Source organism: Carassius auratus, chromosome 32 (genome assembly GCF_003368295.1).
Source record: "Carassius auratus strain Wakin chromosome 32, ASM336829v1, whole genome shotgun sequence".
NCBI classification, from domain to species: Eukaryota; Metazoa; Chordata; class Actinopteri; order Cypriniformes; family Cyprinidae; genus Carassius; species Carassius auratus.
The window spans coordinates 12,608,241-12,631,068 of record NC_039274.1 but is presented as its reverse complement, the minus strand read 5'-3'; the positions used below and the strand labels follow the sequence as shown (position 1 = coordinate 12,631,068).

The window sequence follows — 22,828 nt, the reverse complement described above, 5'->3', positions numbered from 1 at the left end:
ATAACGTGCATGGACGTTGGTCCCGACTGAATAGTTAATCTCCCAAAGATACTGTTCTCACTGACCTGCAATCTTGGACGGCCCGGGCGTGCTTTATTCGCCCGGCCCAGCTCGAGGCATCGACTGCCCCGACTGGCGTGTGCGTGTGTAAGTTTCCCCTTCCTCACTCCTGTACGCTGTGGTTTTTCTGTTTGGGCAGTTGGCTGCTGATGTTTTCAGTCTGGCTGTGAGTCCCGGGGTGCCCGAGGCTCATTTGGAGTGTAAATGCGTCCGTTTCCGACTCTCACCATTCTATGGATACTGTGGATTGTTACTTCCACCTGTGACTTTTTTTCTGATATGTCGCAGCAGAATATGTCTCTAACATACTCTATGAAAGAACTCCGTGACTGTATGTCACCATCTCTTCGTCTGCCTGCTAAGGTGTACAAGCTGTGTACAAGCTGTGCACCGCCCTGGGCATTTCTCGCCCGCGACCCCGTTATGTGCATCGAGGAAGCCGTCGCGTTTTCCTCACAAATCCCGGGAACTCTGATGGTACCATTCCCACAGTTGTCTCTATGCGGCCCGCTGTCTCCTCGCCTAGGCATCGCTCTGCTGGAAGTATCGACTATCGGATGCTTATCCTGCTTTCGCCGCCTGTTTGTGAACTTCCAGTGATTCAGATTCCTGTGCGCTTGGCTTCTTGTTCCATCTCGGCCAAGACCGTCCTTTCCCGTGGTGGAGTGCATTCGGCGTGTCTCCGTTCACTTTGTTTTAATGGACATGTCTCTACTAGTTCATTAACTCGATCTTTGGCAGTTAAATTTGCTCTCATAAATGCCCGTTCTGTAGCTAATAAGACATTCATTCTAAATGATATTATCACATCTCATGAGTTGGACATTTTATTTGTGACTAAAACTTGGCTTCATACTGGTGATTTATCCCCTTTCACCAAATTATGTCTTCCAAAGTGGGGTTTCTAAATTCCCCTCGGATCTCTGGTCGTGGTGGTGGCCTAACTACAGTTTTTAAAAATATATTCAAATGCAAAATCCTTCCTGTAAAAAACTACCCCTCTTTTGAAGTTCAACTGTTTATACTTGCAAATTGTCTTCAAACACCCGTTATGTGCACTGGTCTACAGATCACCTAAAGCTACTGGCTGCTTCATACATGATTTCTCTGACCTTCTGTCTGCCTTGGCCATTCAGTCTGACAAGATGCTGATTCTTGGTGATTTTAATATTCATGTCTGTTGCCCAACTAAGCCAATAGTGAATGAATTTTTAGCGTTACTCGACTCTTTTAACCTCACTCAATCAATTTGTGGTTCTACTCATATCAAGGGACACACATTGGACCTTGTTCTGTCATTAGGGATTTCAGTCGACAAACTTGATATCACTAATGTTGCTATCTCCGATCACTTTCTGATTGAATTTGAATTTTCTAGCTACAGTCCTCCCTCTGTCTCTCCCCCTTCTTACGTTTTAGCTCGTTCATTTAACTCAGCTACAGCTTCTCTTTTCTTTAATTCTTTTAAGTCTGCTCTCCCTCCCTCCCTCTCTGCTGACTTGCCATCATGCACTAATATTGATGAGCTTGTCTCTAGTTTTAATCTGTCTTGTACTAATACATTGGATCAGATAGCCCCTGTAAAATTAAAACGAGTAGAATCAAACACTTCAACACCTTGGGTGGATAGTTCCATAAAAGTTTTCCGTCAAGCCTGTAGACAGGCTGAACGGAAATGGAAAAAAGATAAGCTTCAAGTCTCCTATGACATATTTCTGCAACATCTGAAAGCATATCAAGTCACTGTTAGAAGGCAAAAGCTAATTATTTCAGTGAACTTATTAACTCACAGGCTAATAGACCAAAAGTTATTTTTAAAGCTATCGATACATTTTTAAATCCGAATAATACAGTTGATACATCATTAACTTGTGATGAGTTTTCTGATTATTTTATCCGAAAAATTGACCTTATCAGATCTAGCATCACAACCCAGGGTTGCATCTCAGTTACATCTTGCAGTCCTACCAGCTTTCTCCAGCATTTCACTCCTCTGTCTTCCCCTGAGTTGTCTGAGATAGTTTCTCATCTTAAGCCTTCTTGCTGCCCTTCTGATATTATTCCCTCTCGTCTCTTTAAAGAGGTCTTTGATGTGCTTTCTCCAAATGTGTTAGCTATAGTAAACTGTTCCTTATACACTGCCATTGTCCCATCTGGTTTTAAGCATGCAGTAATACAACCACTATTGAAAAAAAATAATCTTGACCCTAATGATCCTGGAAATTTCAGACCTATTTCTAAATTATCGTTTATTTCAAAAATCCTGGAAAAAGCAGTTTTCAAGCAGATCTCCTCTTTCTTGACAAATTTTAACATATTGGACAAATTCCAATCTGGTTTCAGAGCTCTACACAGCACAGAATCTGCACTACTTAAAGTTTATAATGACATTCTTCTTACCATTGACTCTGGATCAGGTGCATTACTTATCCTCCTTGACCTTAGCGCTGCCTTCGACACTATTGATCATGGTTTTCTTATTGATCGCCTGGAAAATAGTGTCGGACTACAGGGCCCTGTCTTACGCTGGTTTAAATCATACCTGACAGAGAGAACATTCTCTGTTAAACTGGGTGCTAAATCATCCCCTCCAGAGGAGATTAAATATGGTGTCCCTCAAGGATCAGTTCTTGGTCCCCTGCTATTCTCCCTATAGATGCTGCCCTTTGGCTCCATCCTTGAAAAGCATAACTTAAGATACCATTGCTATGCCGATGATACATTATTGTATTTACCCTGGTTGTACTTCAGATATCGAAACTATTTTTAGCTGATTGGAAGACATTAAATCATGGATGGCAGAAAATTTCCTCCAGTTGAATACCAAGAAAACAGAGATTATTTTATTTGGATCCCCAACCACTTCTCAACACTGGAGTAATGCCCTTGACCCTTGGTCATCTAACTTGCAGAATCTGGTCAGGAATCTAGGTGTCATTTTTGATAGTTCTCTTAATTTTAATAAACAAGTTAGCTCTGTTGTTAAAGGTAGTTTTTATCAGCTTAGAACAGTAGCTAAGCTGAAGCACTTTTTATCCAAGAAAGATCTTGAAACAGTAATTCATTATTTTGTTTCCTCACGCTTAGACTACTGTAATTCTCTGTACACAGGTCTAACCAAACATAATTAAATAGACTTCAGTTAGTTCAGAATGCTGCTGCAAGACTCCTCACAGGTACCAAAAAGTGTGAGCACATAACCCCAGTTTTAGCTGAGCTCCACTGGTTACCAGTGAAATTTATTTTAAAATCTTACTTTTTGTTTTTAAAGCTCTACAAGGTCAAGCCCCTTTGTACATTTCTGAGCTTTTGTCTACTTACTCTGCCGCCCGACCACTCAGGTCTGCAACTCAACAGCTACTTGCTATCCCCAAGACACGTTTTATAACCAACTTTTTCTGTAATAGCTCCTAAACTCTGGAACTCCTTCCCACTTCATATTAAGTCCTGTAATACAATTGGCAGTTTTAAGACAAATCTGAAAACACATTTTTACTCTCTTGCTTTTAATTCTCTTAAAAAAAAATTTGTTTTATATATTCTATAGCCTTATAATTTATGTTTATGTTTTATTCAATTATTTAAGTGTATTCAAGGAGTCTTGTACTCATATTTATGTATTGTCAAGGCATATTGTTTCTGCCTTCCCTGTTTTAACTTGTAAAGCACTTTGGGTCAGATGCTGTTCGGTTAAATGTGCTATACAAATAAAATGACTTGACTTCTTGGTCAAATAGCCCTTGATGCCTTCAGTGTGACTCTACAATTTTCATAATCATGAAAATAAAAGAAAACTCTTTGAATGAGAAGGTGTGTCCAAACTTTTGGTCTGTACTGTTCATATATTAGGGGTGTAACGGTACGTGTATTCGTACCGGACTGTTTCGGTACAGGGCTTTCGGTGGTCAAATCCTGCCCTGCAGCTGATTCTAAAGGCTGGCGACACACTGGATGCGTGGCGCAAGCATCTCAGCCGCGTGGCGTGTCTGTTTTTAATTTGGCTGCCATGTTAACAGGTTACAGCTTGCAGACTGCCTGTGTGAGATGCGCGGAAAATGCGTGCATGCTAGAAATAGAACCGACGCCTATTTTTCACGCTACACGCAAGCGTGTTGGAAGCGTTTCCAGGCAAACTAGAATAGGAAAATATGTTTATATGTTTATGTCACAAATACATAATAATTCATGACACTTTGATGTTTGAAAGTCTATAGGTTGACATAAATACAGATATAAATGTAATTTAAAAAATTTATTAATTATTATCGATTTTCAAATATTGCACCTGTCAAACATAGTCTATTTTATGATATTGGTTTGAGACTGAGAGTATTTTATTTGGTGGAGAACTTTGCAGCAGTATTTTATTTCTTATTCTTTTTTTATTTTATATATATTTTATAAAAAATTATAAAAAAAAAAGTGTAAAGTAATAAACAACCTGCAGTTTAATGTTTGCATTTCTTTCCCTTACTGTACCGAAAATGAACCGAACCGTGACTTTAAAACCGAGGTACGTACCGAACCGTGATTTTTGCGAACCGTTACACCCCTAATTTATATATATATATATATATATATATATATATATATATATATATATATATATATATATATATAATCTTCAGATGAATTTGTCCTTTTACTTACACTGCATCCCACTCAGTGATGCACCCACTGAGAAACCTGATGAAAGTGCTCTAGTTATTGGTGATTCTATTGTACGGAACGTGAATATAGAGACACCAGCCACCATAGTCAAATGTTTACCGGGAGCCAGAGCGCCTGACATCTTGGCAAATTTAAAAGTGCTGGCTAATGCTAAACGTAAATACAGTAAGATTGTTATTCATGCCGGCGCTAATGATGTTCGACTTCGCCAGTCGGAGATCACTAAAAATAACTTTAAAGAGGTGTGTGAACTTGCAAGCACGATGTCAGACACTGTAATATGCTCTGGTCCCCTCCCTGCTTACCGTGGTGATGAGATGCATAGCAGATTGTCATCACTCAATGGCTGGATGTCTAAGTGGTGCCCACAGAATAACATAGGTTATATAGACAATTGGACGAGCTTTTGGGGCAGACCTGACCTGTTTAAAAGAGATGGTCTTCATCCCTCCTGGGGTGGCGCCACTCTTCTGTCTAGAAATATGGCAAATAGTCTTAGTGTTTATACTTGACTAACTGGGGCCCAGGTCAGGAAGCAGACAGACTGGCTAAACCGACCGTCTGCTAGCTGCCTCCCGTCACAGAGGTCAGTTAATTCTCAGCACATAGAGACTCTTTCACCTAGATATCACACTATAGAGACTGTGTCTGTTCCACGAACTAGAAAATACAAAAAACGTCCAAACCAAGTTAAGGTTAACAATTTAATTGAGGTTCAACAAATAAAAAACAAATGCAATATGGATAAACAAATGATAAAGATTGGCTTATTGAATATCAGATCCATTTCTACGAAAACACTTTTTGTAAATAATATGATAACTGATCATAATATAGATGTGCTCTGCTTGACAGAAACCTGGCTAAAACCTGATGATTACATTATTTTAAATGAGTCCACCCCCCAAGATTATTGTTATAAACACGAGCCGCGTCTAAAAGGCAAAGGGGGAGGTGTTGCTTCAATTTATAATAACGTTTTCAGGATTTCTCAGAGGGCAGGCTTCAAGTATAACTCGTTTGAAGTAATGGTGCTTCATATAACATTATCCAAAGAAACCAATGTTAATGATAAATCCCCTGTTATGTTTGTACTGGCTACTGTATACAGGCCACCAGGGCACCATACAGACTTTATTAAAGAGTTTGGTGATTTTACATCCGAGTTAGTTCTGGCTGCAGATAAAGTCTTAATAGTTGGTGATTTTAATATCCATGTCGATAATGAAAAAGATGTATTGGGATCAGCATTTATAGACATTCTGAACTCTATTGGTGTTAGACAACACGTTTCAGGACCTACTCATTGTCGAAATCATACTCTAGATTTAATACTGTCACATGGAGTTGATGTTGATAGTGTTGAAATTATTCAGCCAAGTGATGATATCTCAGATCATTATTTAGTTCTGTGTAAACTTCATATAGCCAAAATTGTAAATTCTACTTCTTGTTACAAGTATCGAAGAACCATCACTTCTACCACAAAAGACAGCTTTTTAAGTTATCTTCCTGATGTATCCGAATTCCTTAGCATATCCAAAACCTCAGAACAACTTGATGATGTAACAGAAACTATGGACTCTCTCTTTTCTAGCACTTTAAATACAGTTGCTCCTTTACGCTTAAGAAAGGTTAAGGAAAACAGTTTGACACCATGGTATAATGAGCATACTCGCACCCTAAAGAGAGCAGCCCGAAAAATGGAGCGCAGCTGGAGGAAAACAAAACTAGAGGTATTTCGTATTGCTTGGCGGGAAAGTAGCATATCCTACCGAAAAGCATTAAAAACTGCTAGATCTGATTACTTTTCTTCTCTTTTAGAAGAAAACAAACATAACCCCAGGTATTTATTCAATACAGTGGCTAAATTAACGAAAAATAAAGCCTCAACAAGTGTTGACATTTCCCAACACCACAGCAGTAATGACTTTATGAACTACTTTACTTCTAAAATCGATACTATTAGAGATAAAATTGCAACCATTCAGCCGTCAGCTACAGTATCACATCAGACAGTGCACTATAGACCCCCTGAGGAACAGTTCCACTCATTCTCTACTATAGGAGAGGAAGAATTGTATAAACTTGTTAAATCATCTAAACTTACAACATGTATGTTAGACCCTATACCATCTAAGCTCTTAAAAGAGGTGCTTCCAGAAGTCATAGGTCCTCTTCTGACTATTATTAATTCCTCATTGTTATTAGGACATGTCCCTAAAACCTTCAAACTGGCTGTTATTAAGCCTCTCATAAAAAAGCCACAACTTGACCCCAGAGAACTAGTTAATTATAGACCAATCTCGAATCTCCCTTTTCTGTCCAAGATACTAGAAAAGGTGGTATCCTCACAATTATATTCCTTCTTAGAGAAAAATGGTATATGTGAGGATTTCCAGTCAGGATTTAGACCGTATCATAGTACTGAAACTGCTCTCCTTAGAGTTACAAATGATCTGCTCTTATCATCTGATCGTGGGTGTATCTCTCTATTAGTTTTATTGGATCTTAGTGCTGCGTTTGACACAATTGACCACAACATTCTTTTGCATAGACTTGAACACTTTGTTGGCATCAGTGGAAGTGCATTAGCATGGTTTAAATCGTATTTATATGACCGCCATCAGTTCGTAGCAGTGAATGAAGAGGTATCATATCGATCACAAGTGCAGTATGGAGTACCTCAAGGCTCAGTACTAGGGCCGCTACTCTTCACGCTTTATATGTTACCCTTGGGAGATATCATCAGGAAACATGGTGTTAGCTTTCACTGTTATGCTGATGATACGCAGCTCTATATTTCCTCGCAGCCCGGTGAAACACACCAATTTGAAAAACTAATGGAATGCATAGTCGATATAAAAAATTGGATGACGAGTAATTTCTTACTGCTAAATTCAGAAAAAACAGAGGTGTTAATCATAGGGCCTAAAAACTCTACTTGTAATAACCTAGAACACTGTCTAAGACTTGATGGTTGCTCTGTCAATTCTTCGTCATCAGTTAGGAACCTAGGTGTGCTACTTGATCGCAATCTTTCCTTAGAAAGCCACGTTTCTAGCATTTGTAAAACTGCATTTTTCCATCTCAAAAATATATCTAAATTACGGCCTATGCTCTCAATGTCAAATGCAGAAATGTTAATCCATGCATTTATGACTTCAAGGTTAGACTACTGTAATGCTTTATTGGGTGGTTGTTCTGCACGCTTGGTAAACAAGCTACAGCTAGTCCAAAATGCAGCAGCAAGAGTTCTTACTAGAACCAGGAAGTATGACCATATTAGCCCGGTCCTGTCCACACTGCACTGGCTCCCTATCAAACATCGTATAGATTTTAAAATATTGCTTATTACTTATAAAGCCCTGAATGGTTTAGCACCTCAGTATTTGAATGAGCTCCTTTTACATTATACTCCTCTACGTCCGCTACGTTCTCAAAACTCAGGCAATTTGATAATACCTAGAATATCAAAATCAACTGCGGGCGGCAGATCCTTTTCCTATTTGGCGCCTAAACTCTGGAATAACCTACCTAACATTGTTCGGGAGGCAGACACACTCTTGCAGTTTAAATCTAGATTAAAGACCCATCTCTTTAACCTGGCATACACATAACATACTAATATGCTTTTAATATCCAAATCCGTTAAAGGATTTTTAGGCTGCATTAATTAGGTAAACTGGAACCGGAACACTTCACATAACACCGTACTTTCTACATCATTAGAAGAATGGCATCTACGCTAATATTTGTCTGTTTCTCTCTTGTTCCGAGGTCACCGTAGCCACCAGATCCAGTCTGTGTCCAGATCAGAGGGTCACTGCAGTCACCCGGATCCAGTACGTATCCAGACCAGATGGTGGATCAGCACCTAGAAAGGACCTCTACTGCCCTGAAAGACAGCGGAGACCAGGACAACTAGAGCCCCAGATACAGATCCCCTGTAAAGACCTTGTCTCAGAGGAGCACCAGGACAAGACCACAGGAAACAGATGATTCTTCTGCACAATCTGACTTTGCTGCAGCCTGGAATTGAACTACTGGTTTCGTCTGGTCAGAGGAGAACTGCCCCCCAACTGAGCCTGGTTTCTCCCAAGGTTTTTTTCTCCATTCTGTCACCGATGGAGTTTCGGTTCCTTGCCGCTGTCGCCTCTGGCTTGCTTAGTTGGGGTCACTTCATCTACAGCGATATCGTTGACTTGATTGCAAATTAAAACAGACACTATTTCAACTGAACAGAGATGACATCAATGAATTCAATGATGAACTGCCTTTAACTATCATTTTGCATTATTGAGACACTGTTTTCCAAATGAATGTTGTTCAGTGCTTTGGCGCAATGTATTTTGTTTAAAGCACTATATAAATAAAGGTGATTGATTGATTGATTGATTGACTGAAAAAGAGTCACGTGGCAACAGTTTTCAGTATAAAAATCACAGCGGTCTCAGAATGCCATAGCAGCCATCAAATTTAAAAGTATGGCAAAACAGTGTCAGTGTAAGGTCAGGTACCTGGAGAGTGGTTCATCATGGGTTAATTTTACATGTGGTTGTTGCCTACCTCACAGGTCATGTTTGCATGTTTTATGTAGGAAAAATTCATATTTCTGGAGTCTGGACGCATGGACACAATAGGGCTTGGGCGCCGAGTTGCATTCTGGGACGTGTCGGCCATGTTGCTGGCCTCGCGAATGTAAACATAGAGCAAGTTGAATGAGAAGAGCAGAATTGGGAGAAAAAAGATGTTAAAATCTCGAAAAGGTTGTGGGATTTATAGGGATACGCTAAATAGGGATGCCAGGGACCGGTATGTTGACAAAATCTGCACTATTAATGGTTTGGATCCATATGAAATTCCCAACAAAGAGTGGAGTAGCGACGATGACTTGCTGCCGAACTTTTGCATTACAGATATCTTCGGCTACCTTGTTTGTTTTGTGAGCGCCTACACTTCAGAATAATTCCGAAGCTACAAGCCATTGAAGTCTCATGTACAGTTCACAAATGGATGGTTTTTATTTCAGGAGCTGCAAATCATAGAACCGGAACAGCGGCAAACAGTATACAGTAATCCGGTAAGCTGCGCTCTACCTAGCTGCTAGTTTAGTAACCATTAGTACTAACAACCATTCACACATGGACTTTTAACAATGTGTTTCAAAAGTGTAGTTAGTAGCTGTCAACCCTAAAGTTTTTTCCGGGGTTCTCATGTATTTGAGCTCTTTTCGCGCTGTCTTCCCGTTTTAGTATTTTCCTGTAAAATATCCCGTTAGCCCTTCAATCGGACCTGTCAAGTCTCTGTGTTGCTATCCTGTTGCTCCTCCTTGCCCTTCCAGCAAAACAGATGTTTTCAAAGCATTGTTTTGCTTACTTGAAAGCAACCTTAGTGTAATTTTGGGATTTTTAAGATAGCATAGTTGTTGTGAGAGCACGATTTCACGCCAATCTGTAACTAAAGTCACGTTAGACCTAGCTTCGCTAGAATCACAAATTTTTGCTGTCAGCAGAGGGATAGCAACAAAAAGATGAATGTTGAAATTTACCGTATTTTGGATGAGTCACCCGAGAAATGTCCCTTATTTTTAATGTTGACTTAAGCTATATAAATTAATATTCAGATGTTATGGTCTCCGTGGTCACGCCTCCAAGCAGGAAAGCGGTGTAAAGTTAATCCATTCTCATTTTATTTTCCCCATGACGATTATGTGTTGTGCTATTACACACCACAATACAGCAATGGTTTACCATGCTTGAAATAGATTTTTAATTAATCAAATTAAGACACACGGATGAGAGGGAGTATGTCTAAACACTGCGCAGTAGTCCGAGTAGCAGTAAAGCAGGCTATCTACGTGGCGGCCACGCCAAGTAATGACGTCACGACGCCCAAGCCCTATTGAGAGTAAGGAGTCACGTGTCGATTTGGATTAATTTGGGAGGAGTTTGAGCCGGTCGGCCATGATGATAGGTAACGCTATCGGTTGCCAGGGGCAATGCCTTCAGAACTTCACAGAGGCGCGACTAAACATTTCAGAGCTCTTTAATTTTTGCGCATTTATTATGTCGGCAGAACAGAGACAGATCTACGAATGCGATAAAGAAAAGGAAGAAAGTAAAGCAATGCAAAAAGATAAGGCAAAAGAAAGGGTGCCTTACAGGAGCAAGCTCACACCAAGCGCAAAACAGCGTTATTTGGAGAAGCTCTCAGGCATCCAAAATACCGACCCACACGAGCTCCCTGCAGCGGCACAGAGACCTGGACCATTTACCTCAGTGCACACATATGGACATTGTGAATTATATTGTTTATGATGTAAGTCACCTTGCATTCACGCTGTTAATGGCTTTAATCTAACCAGGACATTTACATCTTGCAATCACACATTTAACTACCCTAACCAACCCAGAACTGGTTTGTCCACTTTCCAGCCCCCAACTCAAAAACCTGGTACAGTATGTGTCATTGGGCTAAAATCAAATTATAACTATAATTATAACTATATAATTATATTTATAACGTTTGTGTACATTGAACATCTCGTTACAATATAGTCTTTACAAAACAGTGGCAGTTATTTAAGTTACTTTGTCATTTTGATCAAGAAGTGTCTGCTAAATGCAATGTGTAATTACAACACTCCAAAAGGCATGTGAATAAACTTACTTTGGCCAGTAAAATGCTTTTTTCATCACCTGGAGGCTTATAGTGTTCTGAACCCAGCCACAGCAGAAAGACTCGTAACTTTCCAAAGACTTGAGGCTTTTAAACTCCTGTATTGTGTAGTAACTTGCACCAAAAACGATATAATTCACAATTTCCATATGTGTGCATGGAGTTATGGTCCAGGTCTCTGTGCCGCTGCAGGGAGCTCTTATGGCTCGATATTTTGGATGCCTGAGAGCTTCTCCAAATACCACTGTTTTGCGCTTGGTGTAACCTAAAAAAACTGTAATCCACTGTTCCTATGTTTTCCATATGTATCGTGTGAGGTACTGGAGCATTTTTTAACGCAGCAGTAACTACCAGGCATGGTGAAACGGTGCAGAATTGCAAAAACCTTCTCTACTACCGAGTTAACAACACATGTAAACAATCCTGTTTCGCCGCCGGTGTCCTGCCAACATTGCGGAGACTGTGATATTGAGGGGAGGGGCTCTGTGCTATGACGACAACTCCTCACTCTCAATTCTCACCACCTTCTGGTGTAACGATAAAGTTTGCAGAAAGGGTTCATTTTTAGTAAACGGAAACCAATCAAATCTCTAATTAATCGAAATCGCCATTATTTATTTGTACTAGAGCGACACGAGGCCTTATCCACGTTCATCACATTTACAGTTCTACAATTTCCCTTCAGAGACGGTATAATGGTCAGTTTTACCTTTTTTTCTAAAATGTATAGGCTTTAGAATTTAAATTGTGGTCTATATAAAATATTTAACTATAACGCGTTTCATTAGGTTCATCACTTAAGCGACATTTTTGATCGCGGCATACTTGTTTGTGATGTCACCGCTAGTCATGGGATAACGCGAACACACGCAACTTAAATCGAAATTTGGTAACTAATGCGCTCTTGCATTTAGCGGCAGATTGACGCTTAAACACACAGTTTACGTTCTGCCCATTGGCTGGTGATGTTTAGTGATGTGTCGTTCTTGAACAATTCGTTCATTTTGAACAAATCTTTAATGTGACTCTGGAAGAAAGAGTCGTCCCGGGGAGTGATTCGTTCAGTCACGCATGCGCATTATTCTATAGGTTCTGTTCTAGTAGTAGTAATTCACCTGTCAGTCAATGCAGTCTGAGCTGGAAAGAGAATTGATTAGTTCATAGTTCGGGTATATCAGGTTTTTGACTCGTTCCTCATTCACGTGGACAGCCCAATACGCTTACCCAATGCTGTCGATTTGTCCTACGCTGTCAGATTTTCCTGCCTCCCACTAAAACAGTTGGTAGTACAATTCGACAATGAAAAATGCTACTGTAAAGTTATGGTTTATTAACGTCTACACCTACCACAACCCTAATCCTACCTTTACAGTACTGCAAATACAGTAATTATTTGTTATATTCGTGGTTGTAGCTAGAAGGGATACAGCTACAGGAAACCAGTAATAAATATTATTTTCTATGAATTAGATTGCATTTTTATTAATGTTTACACCTACCCCAACCCTAAACCTACCCTTACAGTAATACAGATACATAAAATATTGTTGTTTAGCGTGAGAAAAAGGAAGCGACATTGATGTGAGCATGCGCAGTAAACCCGTGTAGGAAAATCTGACGGGTAGGATAAAATGTCAGGACACCGGAAAGAGAATTGATTAGTTCATAGTTCGGGTCTATCGGGTTTTTGACTCGTTCCTTAATCACGTGACAGCCCAATACGCTAAACTCAATGCAGTATGAGCCGGAAAGAGAATTGATTAGTTCATCTCATCTCATAAGTCTTCGGGTCGAGTCATTCCTTAATCACGTGACAGACCCATACGCTAAAACCCTAGACAGTAAAATAATGCAGTATTGAGCCGGACAGAGAATTGAATAGTTCATCTTTTGGTTCTTATTTATTATTAGTAGTATTATTTACTCTTACAATTACGTGATGCATTTCTGGTTTCAAATTGTTGCTTTTAATTTCTATCATGATGAAACTTTTCCATAACACTGAATGTGGAAATAAATAGTTGGTTATGCTTAAAATGTTGATATTTTTTCTGTCTGTTTGTTTGTTTGTTTTTGTTTAGTTGTGCAGTTATTAAATCAGATTGTCTGTGTAAACCATACTTTTGTAAAATATGACACTTTATAAACATTAAAAAACACTGTGTACATACTTTTGAATTGTTGTTTATTGTTTATTTTTGTGCCAGAAAAGCTTTGTAACAAAGAGGACAACTATTCCAAAATAAATGAAAATCATAAAAATGTAAATAATTAAAAATGAAATTAAAATTAAAAGATAATAAAGCCACAGGGTCTAATAACCTTAACAAATGAACTTTAAAAGTACAGTATAAAAAAAGAAAAACTAAATATTGCACAACAAGCTCTGCTTTTTTTTATATAATAATTTAAAATGAATGCATTTTAAAATAAATAACACTTTTGTGCCAAAATAAAAACTGTATATCAAAGAGGATAACTATTCCCAAAATAATTTTAAACCATTTGAATAAAAAATAAATGAAAATTAAGAGATACTAAAGCTACGGAGCGTTATAACAATAACAAATTACCTTTAAAATCACAACAACAACAAAAATATTGCACAACAAGCTAGTCTTTTTCTAGATAAATAAAAATAAATAAGCTTTAAAATAAATAACACACTGTGGCTATATTTTTAGGACTTGCTTTAAGGCATGTTTGCATTATAAAAAAAAAAAAAACAAGCTCCCTGACCTTGGATGGGCTGAGTCTGTGAGTTCTTCTTTCTGAGATAATCTGCCCAGTTTTAGAAAAAAAAAATTCATATGGCACGGATGTGGCCACAATGCAAAGTCTTGTCTTTGTGACTTCAGAAAGGCTTTTGTATACTGGTGAACATCTCCTCCACCAGGCCAGAGGGTCTGATGTGCGGGGTAAGAGTGGCTCTGCAAGGTTGGCCCGCATCTCCATCATAGCATCTGAGGTCTTAGAAGAGTAGCAGAAGGCCTCAAACTTGCTACCCTCTCGTCAAAGTCTTCCCAAAACATGGCCCCTGCACTGGCAGTCGCACCAGGATCTGAAACTCCTCACTCTGAGCTGGGTTAAAACTGAAGTTATCATAACCTGTCTTAAACTAACAATAATTCAAATTCAAAATGTTATTTGCTTTCAATGTATGTCATTATGTCCTTTTTTGAGCAATCTTCTTATACATATATTACACCAATATGTCAAGTCTGCCTAGGAAAAGTAATTATTATACAAGCAAACTCAAAATTGGAGTAAAAATGAACAAAATAGTATATAAATACTTTTTAATGTAAGCTTGGATTATTATATTATTATATAGCCTAGTGTTTATTTACCGATAGACAGTCAAGAAGACAAATTAATCAATATTTTATTTATAACAGGGTTTTATTTATTTATAAAATAATAACAAACCACAGATCCTCAACAAACAGTAACAAAAACACAGTGACAGAAATGTCAGAAATAGGGCATGGCATGGGTCTGTCACGTGATAAAGGAACGAGTCAAACTCGAATCGAGACCCGAAAGACTCATGAGATTAACTAATCAATTCTCTTTCCGGCTCAAAATCGCGTTGGTTTTGCGTAAGGGTCTGTCACGTGATTAAGGAATGACTTAAACCCGTCTATGCTTAAACCCGAAGACTTCTTGTCAGATAAGAGGTGAGATGAGCTAATCATAGACTGAAGACCCAGGTAAAGAATGAATATTTTTTTCTGTATCTTAGCATTTTAGTTTTGTATTGTTTGTAGTGTGATCAACGTTTGCGCAAGTACTAGATGTGTTGGGGAGGTAGCACTTAATATTTTAATTACGTTTTGCTCAAATGAACGAAATGACTCGAAAAAAGATTCGTTCATTTTGCTGAACGAGACTCAAAAGTCAGAGTCGGTAAAATGATCCGAACTTCCCATCACCAGTGATATTAAATAAATAACTGCGTAAAATAACTTGAGCACTGCTGCAATTACAAAGCGCACATAATCTACAAAAATGCAATGGGTTCTTGACCTGCTGGTGAATTTATCACGGGTTTTGTATAGTGTGTGTGTGTGTGTGTGTTATAGTTCAAAACGATTCTCGACCAGCATAATTTGTGTGTGTATGTGTTATAGTTCAAAACGATTCTCGACCAGCATAATTTGATTTTAGTAAAGCTTTCACAAGCTAGTTTTACCTCACAGTCGTAGAGATCCGTTAGCTGATCAATAATCCACTCTTCCAAATTAAGTCTCTTTGACAGTTCTTTCCGGTCGTATTTCACTGTGACCCGTCCTTGCTTGCGGACGGGGGTCTCGGCTTCATCGGTTGAACCGGGGGGCGTCTGGAAGTACACGCGAGCTTGTTGGCTCGCTTCTGGACTTGTTACCGCCGCCATAGTCCGCAAATATTCTGCCAATAACTGGCTGAAACTGTGGAACAGGTTTCCTTCCCCGTTTTTGTTGATCACTGTGATTTAAAAGGCCACTAACTGAGCTGTTATTTTTTCCTTCTCGCAGAACTCAATCGCATTTGGCAGCTAAGTAATATTAGCAGCTTAGTAATATTTCTAAAGTCATATAAAGCTTTTTTGTTTGTTTCTCTTGGTTTTGTCACAGTCTATCAAGTCGCTATAAGCACTTATATGGCTACAAACCGCGTGTCGCCCTTTGCTTTAGAAAGTAAATCACAGCCGCTCAAATCACTTCAAACCCCAGCGTCTAACTCGTGGCCCACTGTTTTCCTTAAAATAAAGATGGAAGCCGTTTGCGATGATTTATCCGTTCATTTAAAGAGAAAGGCAGACTTTTCCTTCTCTGATACAAAGCAATAAAAACGAAAACAAACAGTGCAGTGTCCCCTTCTTTCCTTCTTTTGTCCTTCTTTCCCCCTCCTCGCTTTTTCTCCTACTCTGCTTCCCTCACCCGAGTGATGTGTATGTAACCCCCTCTGAGCCACGACTGTCCTTTTCTCTCTCTCTCTCTCTCTGCCTGTCTCTCTCTCTTCCTTTCCATCCCCGTCTCTAACATTACTAATAAGTTCACCAACCCTCACTTTAGGCTATACACAACCAAATAATCCTGTTATTTACAATTTAAAAAAAAAGAATGTGTTGGAATAACACAATTTTTATTTCTAGTTGAAAAACAATAAAAACATTAAAAGACAATAAAGATTCACACAGCTTTAAAGAGCTTTTAAAGCGGCAGAAGACATAAGCTATCTGTAGCACATTGGTTATACAGAGAACGTTATCGTGGACGTTTGTCTGTGACCTCCGGACAAACCAGCCTATTCTGTGTAGCGGGTCGCCCTGGGCGCTGACAATTTGACATCACATGACTAGCCTTGTCAAACAGTTGGGTTGCACTTTATTTTACAGTATGTGTACTTACAAGTACTTATAGTGTACTTACAATGTAATTATCTAAGAAAGGCAGTTCTGGTTATAAAGGTAACTACATGGGCTAGGGTTAGGTTCAGAGTTAGTACCAGTAGCGTAGCCAGAAAAGAGTGTGCATATGAAAATCTGGGTGTGCCACATTTATTGTCAGATTACTGTCCAAAATTATGGGATAGTATTTTTGTCACACTGCTTCCGTCCAACCATACTTCTAGTGGTAATTTGTAGGTCATGTCAAAATGTAGTTAATTGTTAAATGTAATAATTTTCTTCCAAATACGATAATTTTTAACTTCTTGTATGAAACTTGGACATTTCCAATCTGGCAACAATGTCTGTTGATGTTGGGCCCAGGGAGGGAGAAACATCCTCATCAGGTGTAACGTTAAGGCCTTGTGTCCGGCTGTTCATCAAGCCAAGGTTTTTTGCTAAAAAAAAATTAAGAAAGGAGCTCTGTGACATATTGCTAGCTAGCAAAGTGCAATCAAAAATTATCTGTTTATATCATAGACTGCTGGGATCACAGTCAGCTGCTGTTTGCTGATTGGTTGGCAGTCCAAATGTCGGCAGATCTATTTTAACAAAAATAATTTAAAATGTAAATTACATTTTAACATTTTTAGCATTATTGCACCATATATTGGATTCTTATTTCTGTGTCCCTGCATGAGAGTATGATTTAGAATGTTCAGTGGCATCATAGAACTGCCAGATTCAAACAGCTTTCGCACGTCCAGTTCAACAGCCACTTACTTTCATGTATTTCGGGAGAAACTGGGGAATTCAAGTGCTGTACGTTAAATCCGGCTGACAGGACTCTGAACTGCAGCGCTCATCTCGTTATAGATCAAGATAATTTATAAAGGTTTTAAACGAAGAATCGGAATATCAGATAGTTGACATTTTGTGGCACCGGGAACACAAGTTTGTGTATATATTTTAATAAAAAATTAAAAACTAAATAAAACGAATACCGATACATCTGTTAGTGGCTGCGGTGTGTCACGTGACAATCATGACGCGTCGCCATGGAAACAAGGGGTCAGTTAAAATATTTGTAATTTACTCGTGACAGGGTTGATTTAATATATATATATATATATATATATATATATATATATATATAATTTTTTTCTAAGTAAACAACAATAACCAAGTTTAGTAAACATTTTTTATTGAGACTATAAAAAATCATTCTGCATCTATTTTTAGGTGTGGGTGTTTCTACGCCACTGGTTAGTACCTAGTTTTTACATAGTTATTGTAATTACTATAATAAGTACATAGTATGTACATGAGGAACAGGACTGTAAAATATGCTACCAACATTTGCCTGAGTTACTAATAATGTCAAGTCAAGTCATGTCACCTGTATTTATATATTTATTTTAACAGTAGCCATAGATTATAATAAACCGCCAGTATGGTTCAACAGTTTATTGTGATTTAATCTAAAAATGCCCCATAAGGGAATGTGTGGTATGAAAAAAACAAAAAGCAACAAAAGATAAACAAACCGCTTCATTGAAAAAGCAGGATTTAGTACACAAATTAAAAAAAATAATAATAATTGGTACCACTGGGACAAAAAAGTCAGCTAAATACAAAGTTCAATTTGAACTTTTAAAATGTATGCCTTATGGCAGAAGGAGAGAATGCTAGTTTGATATTTCAAATTAAGTCAAAACTTGCTGAGAGCAGCTTTAGAAATTAAAGGATACATCTTCCATAATTTATTAAAATGCAAAATAAATAAACTAAAACAAAATAATAAATAGTGGAATGTTGTAAGAATGCTGTGGGCTGATTATAGATGCCACATAACATTCCTACCTCTACTATGATGTTTTACAAGTGTCATGAAGACAATGAATTATTCAAAATACTGTGTCTGGATCTTACAGTCTAGCAAACCAACTGTATGTGACACGGTGTTTCCATCAGGAGTCTGGATTACCTTACATTTGACACATACCTGTGCATATTTACAGAACACATTCTGAAAACATAACTCATGGAAATAAACAATTTAGTTTGCTGCGTCTTCGCTTGTCAAACCCCTCCTTAAAAGCATTTCTCTGAAATCACAACATGATTCATGGTCTTTATGTCTGACCCAGTATCAAATGAATGTCTCAAAATAAATTCGGACCAATACGTATCAAATTACGCAACTAGAGAAAGACAGGACATGTACTTGGTGTGAATGAACAACAAAGACATTAATCTCAGTGGTGTTACTGCTGCCACCTGGCTGAAGTGAAAGATCGCATCAGAACAAATATTAGACAGAGAAACAGAATTGTCAAAACTACTGTTATTATATAAAACATTGTATATTAAGGGTATAACAACAGAAAGCCAGTGAGATAGGGATCTGGATAGAAACAGAATGAGGATGCCTGCAGTGTGTGGGGAGAGGAAACAAAAGCGCCATTTTGATGAGAGATGTTTGATTAGACTACATTTGGCCATTGAGAGAAACTGAAGGAATAATGAGGAAACCAATCCATTTATATATCCATTTATATTCAGGGATAAGGATTAAAGATAACTGTAAAAAAAAAAAAAAAAAGGACGGCATATATGTCTCCTCAGATTGAAAAACTGCTGTTATGTGAGTCAAAGGGGAAGTCGTGGCCTAATGGTTAGAGGGTTGGACTCCCAATCGAAGGGTTGTGGGTTCTAGTCTTGGGCCTGACGGAATTGTGGGTGGGGGGAGTGCATGTACAGTTCTCTCTCCACCTTCAATACCACGACTTAGGTGCCCTTGAGCAAGGCATCGAACCCCCAACTGCTCCCCGGGCGCCACAGCATAAATGGCTGCCCACTGCTCCGGGTGTGTGCTCACAGTGTGTGTGTGTGTGTGTTCACTGCTCTGTGTGTGTGCATTTCGGATGGGTTAAATGCAGAGCACAAATTCTGAGTATGGGTCACCATACTTGGCTGAATGTCACTTCACTTCACTTCACTTTAAAATAAGAAATATCATATTTTAGTGTTTGTTTTGTTTTCTTTAAAAATGTTTTAAAGTCATTTTAAGGCCCTTTAGAAATGTGTTGAGGCACACTGGGTGAAAACCACTGCTCTAGGCAATTGAAACTTGATCTCTGACCATTTATAAAATGTTTGTTGGCAGTCTAAAAATATCATATCAATTGCATGCTGCTACATATTTTTCAAAATTTGTTCCCCTGCATGGTTTGTAATTCTTCCATATTCCATGTATATGATATACCAATAGATGGCATCCATGGACTGTCTGACTGTCAAAGACCTTGGGTCAGTCCTGCCTGATTTTAACAAAGAAGCTTTTGAGGAGGTTTCAGAGATTTTGGCAAACATTTCTGATCTAAAAAGTAATATCAGCCTTTACAGCTACTGTAGACCATGTCAGGGATTTCTCATTAGGAAAAACAGGGAGAAATTGATTTTTAATCATATATGTTCTGGATAATGCTGTGTGTGTGTGTGTTTGTTAACTTGTGTCTCTAGGGTAAAATACAACGTGTCTTTGTGAATGCTTGGCTTTCTCTGATTAGAGTGACTGGGCCACTCACTTATCAAAGTTTCTTTTATCTCTATTGCAGGTACATTTATAATTGTTAATGACATGCAATCATGACCATGCCAAAAAGTATGAATAACAGTATGTGTCATTCAGGCTTCCCTAACATGATTGTTGCCATCGAAGGCACATGCATCCCCATCAAGGCCCCACCTGGCCCAAACGAAGGAGATTTTGTGAACCTAAAGGGGGTTCACAGTGTAAATGTGCAGGTAAGTTACTATTACAATATTCCAGATTAGTAATTTATTACATTTAAAAAAAAAAATAAGGAATGAAATCAAAAAGTATGCAGTTGACTGACTAAAATCTCTCAGATGGTGTGTGACTCTATGTTCCAGATTACAAATATGGAAGCAAAATGGCCAGGATCAGTGCATGACTCAAGAATTTTTGGAGAGTAACATTTATGCACATTATTTGAACGTAGTAAGGGAACATAAATGTCAAGCTCACAGTATCACACACACTTATGCTGAGCCTAACAAAACTGCATTGTTCCATTATACAGGGGATTTTGATGGGATCCTGCTTGGAGACAGGGGCTATGCCTGCAGGTAGTATTTTATGATGCCCTTCCCTGACCCAAACCCTCGACCACAAACCCATTACAATGCAGCTCTAGCCAGGACAACATCGCCACTATCAGAAAGGAGAGGATCCCTGTGGTGGGGGTGCAGCCTGATGATGACCTCCAGCCAGTGCACTTGGACCAACCTAGTGGCAGAGCTGCACGGGACAGAATTGTGGAACACCATTTTTGAATGTGTTGGTGTATTATGTAAAACTACAACAAAAAAAGGGGGGGGGGTTGTCATTACAATTAACTACACTGTAAAAAATATAATGTGATCAATAACTCATGGCAACATTTTGTATTGACTAAAAGTGTAGAAGTTTTCACTTTCACAAAGAGTTTAAATGACTGTACCAGCCATTTGGATTATACTTCATGTAATGCAGCAACAGATTATTTTACAGTGTACTATGAGAATTGGAAGCTCATTTAGCCTACCAGTAATGAAGGTGTTGCTGCTACTGGTCCCTGTCTTTGGGTCTGAGGAAGAGCTGCCCCCAGGGATGCCCTCCACAATGGTTCGGTTTATCATTCAATCCAAGGGCCAGCTCCTCTGCTGGGGTATATTGTGGTGATGCAGGACCACCACCTGTTTTTTTTTTTTGTTTTTTTCAGCCTTTTTCTTGGTGGCTGTTATAAATAGACAAACACATCATTTAACAGTGGCTTTTAAAAAGGAAAAAAGTGGCTTTTTAAAATAAAAGACAGTATGAATTAAAGGCTACCATTTTGTAGAATATTCTTGTATTTCACTTTTACTTGTTCCCATGTTCTAGTGGGTCCAGTGGTGGCTCTGACATTAAAGAAAGTAAATATTAAATTATTAAAATGCAAAAACACACTGTAGAAAATGATAGAAACATCTACTATGGACAGCACTTACGCATTTAATTTGTCTGCTACTTTTTGCCAGCCTGCTCTCCTGGCTTTTGCAGACATTGAGATGTTCCCTGACATTTTAATTAATTACTTAAATTCGGCATAACCTTCCATTAAAAGCTCTTGTTCTGCTTTGGAGAAAAATTGGGCCCGTTCTTTGGCCATGCTGAACAGCCAATAGCAGCGTTGATGATCAATGTTTCTACTATCGATACAGATCCCCTTTTAAGCCAACACATGAACGCGCAATTATCTCAGATAACTCAATCCAGCGTTACTAATCATACACAACAGGTGTGTTCGAAGAACCCAATTAGCCCGATCATGATAAGCACGATGATATCATCTTGGATGTGTCATTTGATCTCAGATGTAATAAGCGACGTATGAAGAACGGGCCCCAGGTCTGCGGAGTTTGCTGGCCAGTCCAGCACACCAACACCATGGTTATTTAAGCAACTTTTGGTGCTTTTGGCAGTATGGGCAGGTACCAATCCTGCTGGATAATTAAATCAGCATCTTCAAAAAGCTGGTCAGCAGAAGAAAGCATAAAGTGCTCCAAAACTTCTTGGTAAACTGGTGCAGTGACTTTGGTTTTCAAAAAACACAATGGACCGACACCAGCAGATGACATGCACCCCAAATCATCACAGACTGTGGAAACTTAACACTGGACTTCAAGCAACTTGGGCTTTGAGCTTCTCCACCCTTCCTGCAGACTCCAGGACCTTGGTTTCCAAATGAAATACAAAATTTGCTCTCATCTGAAAAGAGGAGTTTGGACCAATGGGCAACAGTCCAGGGCCTGGTTCCCCGATAATGCTCATTCTTAGCGCACTAAGAAGACTTGAAAGATATATCTTACCTAAGTTGTTTATGTTCCTAAGTGTGTTCCCGGAAGTGTCCCTTAGGAAGCTTCTTAACATGCTGCCTCTTAAGTTCGACGTTACAAAGGCGCTGTCGCAAGTGAAGGTGCTGAATTAGTTGGCAT

The 22,828-nt window shown here is 38.7% G+C and overlaps 1 protein-coding gene and 1 long non-coding RNA gene across 3 annotated transcripts in view; one reads left to right on the top strand and one right to left on the bottom strand.

The window, feature by feature from the left end:
* The window catches only part of LOC113051612 (protein phosphatase 1 regulatory subunit 14B-like), a 49,959-nt gene extending 33,517 nt beyond the window's left edge, over nt 1–16,442 (bottom strand). Inside the window, exon 1 of the mRNA XM_026215507.1 lies at nt 15,608–16,442. Coding sequence (XP_026071292.1) covers nt 15,608–15,808 — 201 coding nt within the window. The 5' untranslated portion in view covers nt 15,809–16,442. The remainder of the gene's footprint in view (nt 1–15,607) is intronic.
* Nucleotides 15,086–21,151, top strand: LOC113051613 (uncharacterized). 2 transcript variants are annotated; one of them, XR_003276927.1, is made up of 3 exons: nt 15,086–15,125; nt 20,478–20,593; nt 20,723–21,151. It is a non-coding gene; the product is annotated as an uncharacterized LOC113051613 (long non-coding RNA). The 2 variants fall into 2 exon arrangements; XR_003276926.1 differs by lacking the exon at nt 15,086–15,125 and having other exon boundaries at nt 19,883–20,593.
* Nucleotides 21,152–22,828: the final 1,677 nt, after the last annotated feature.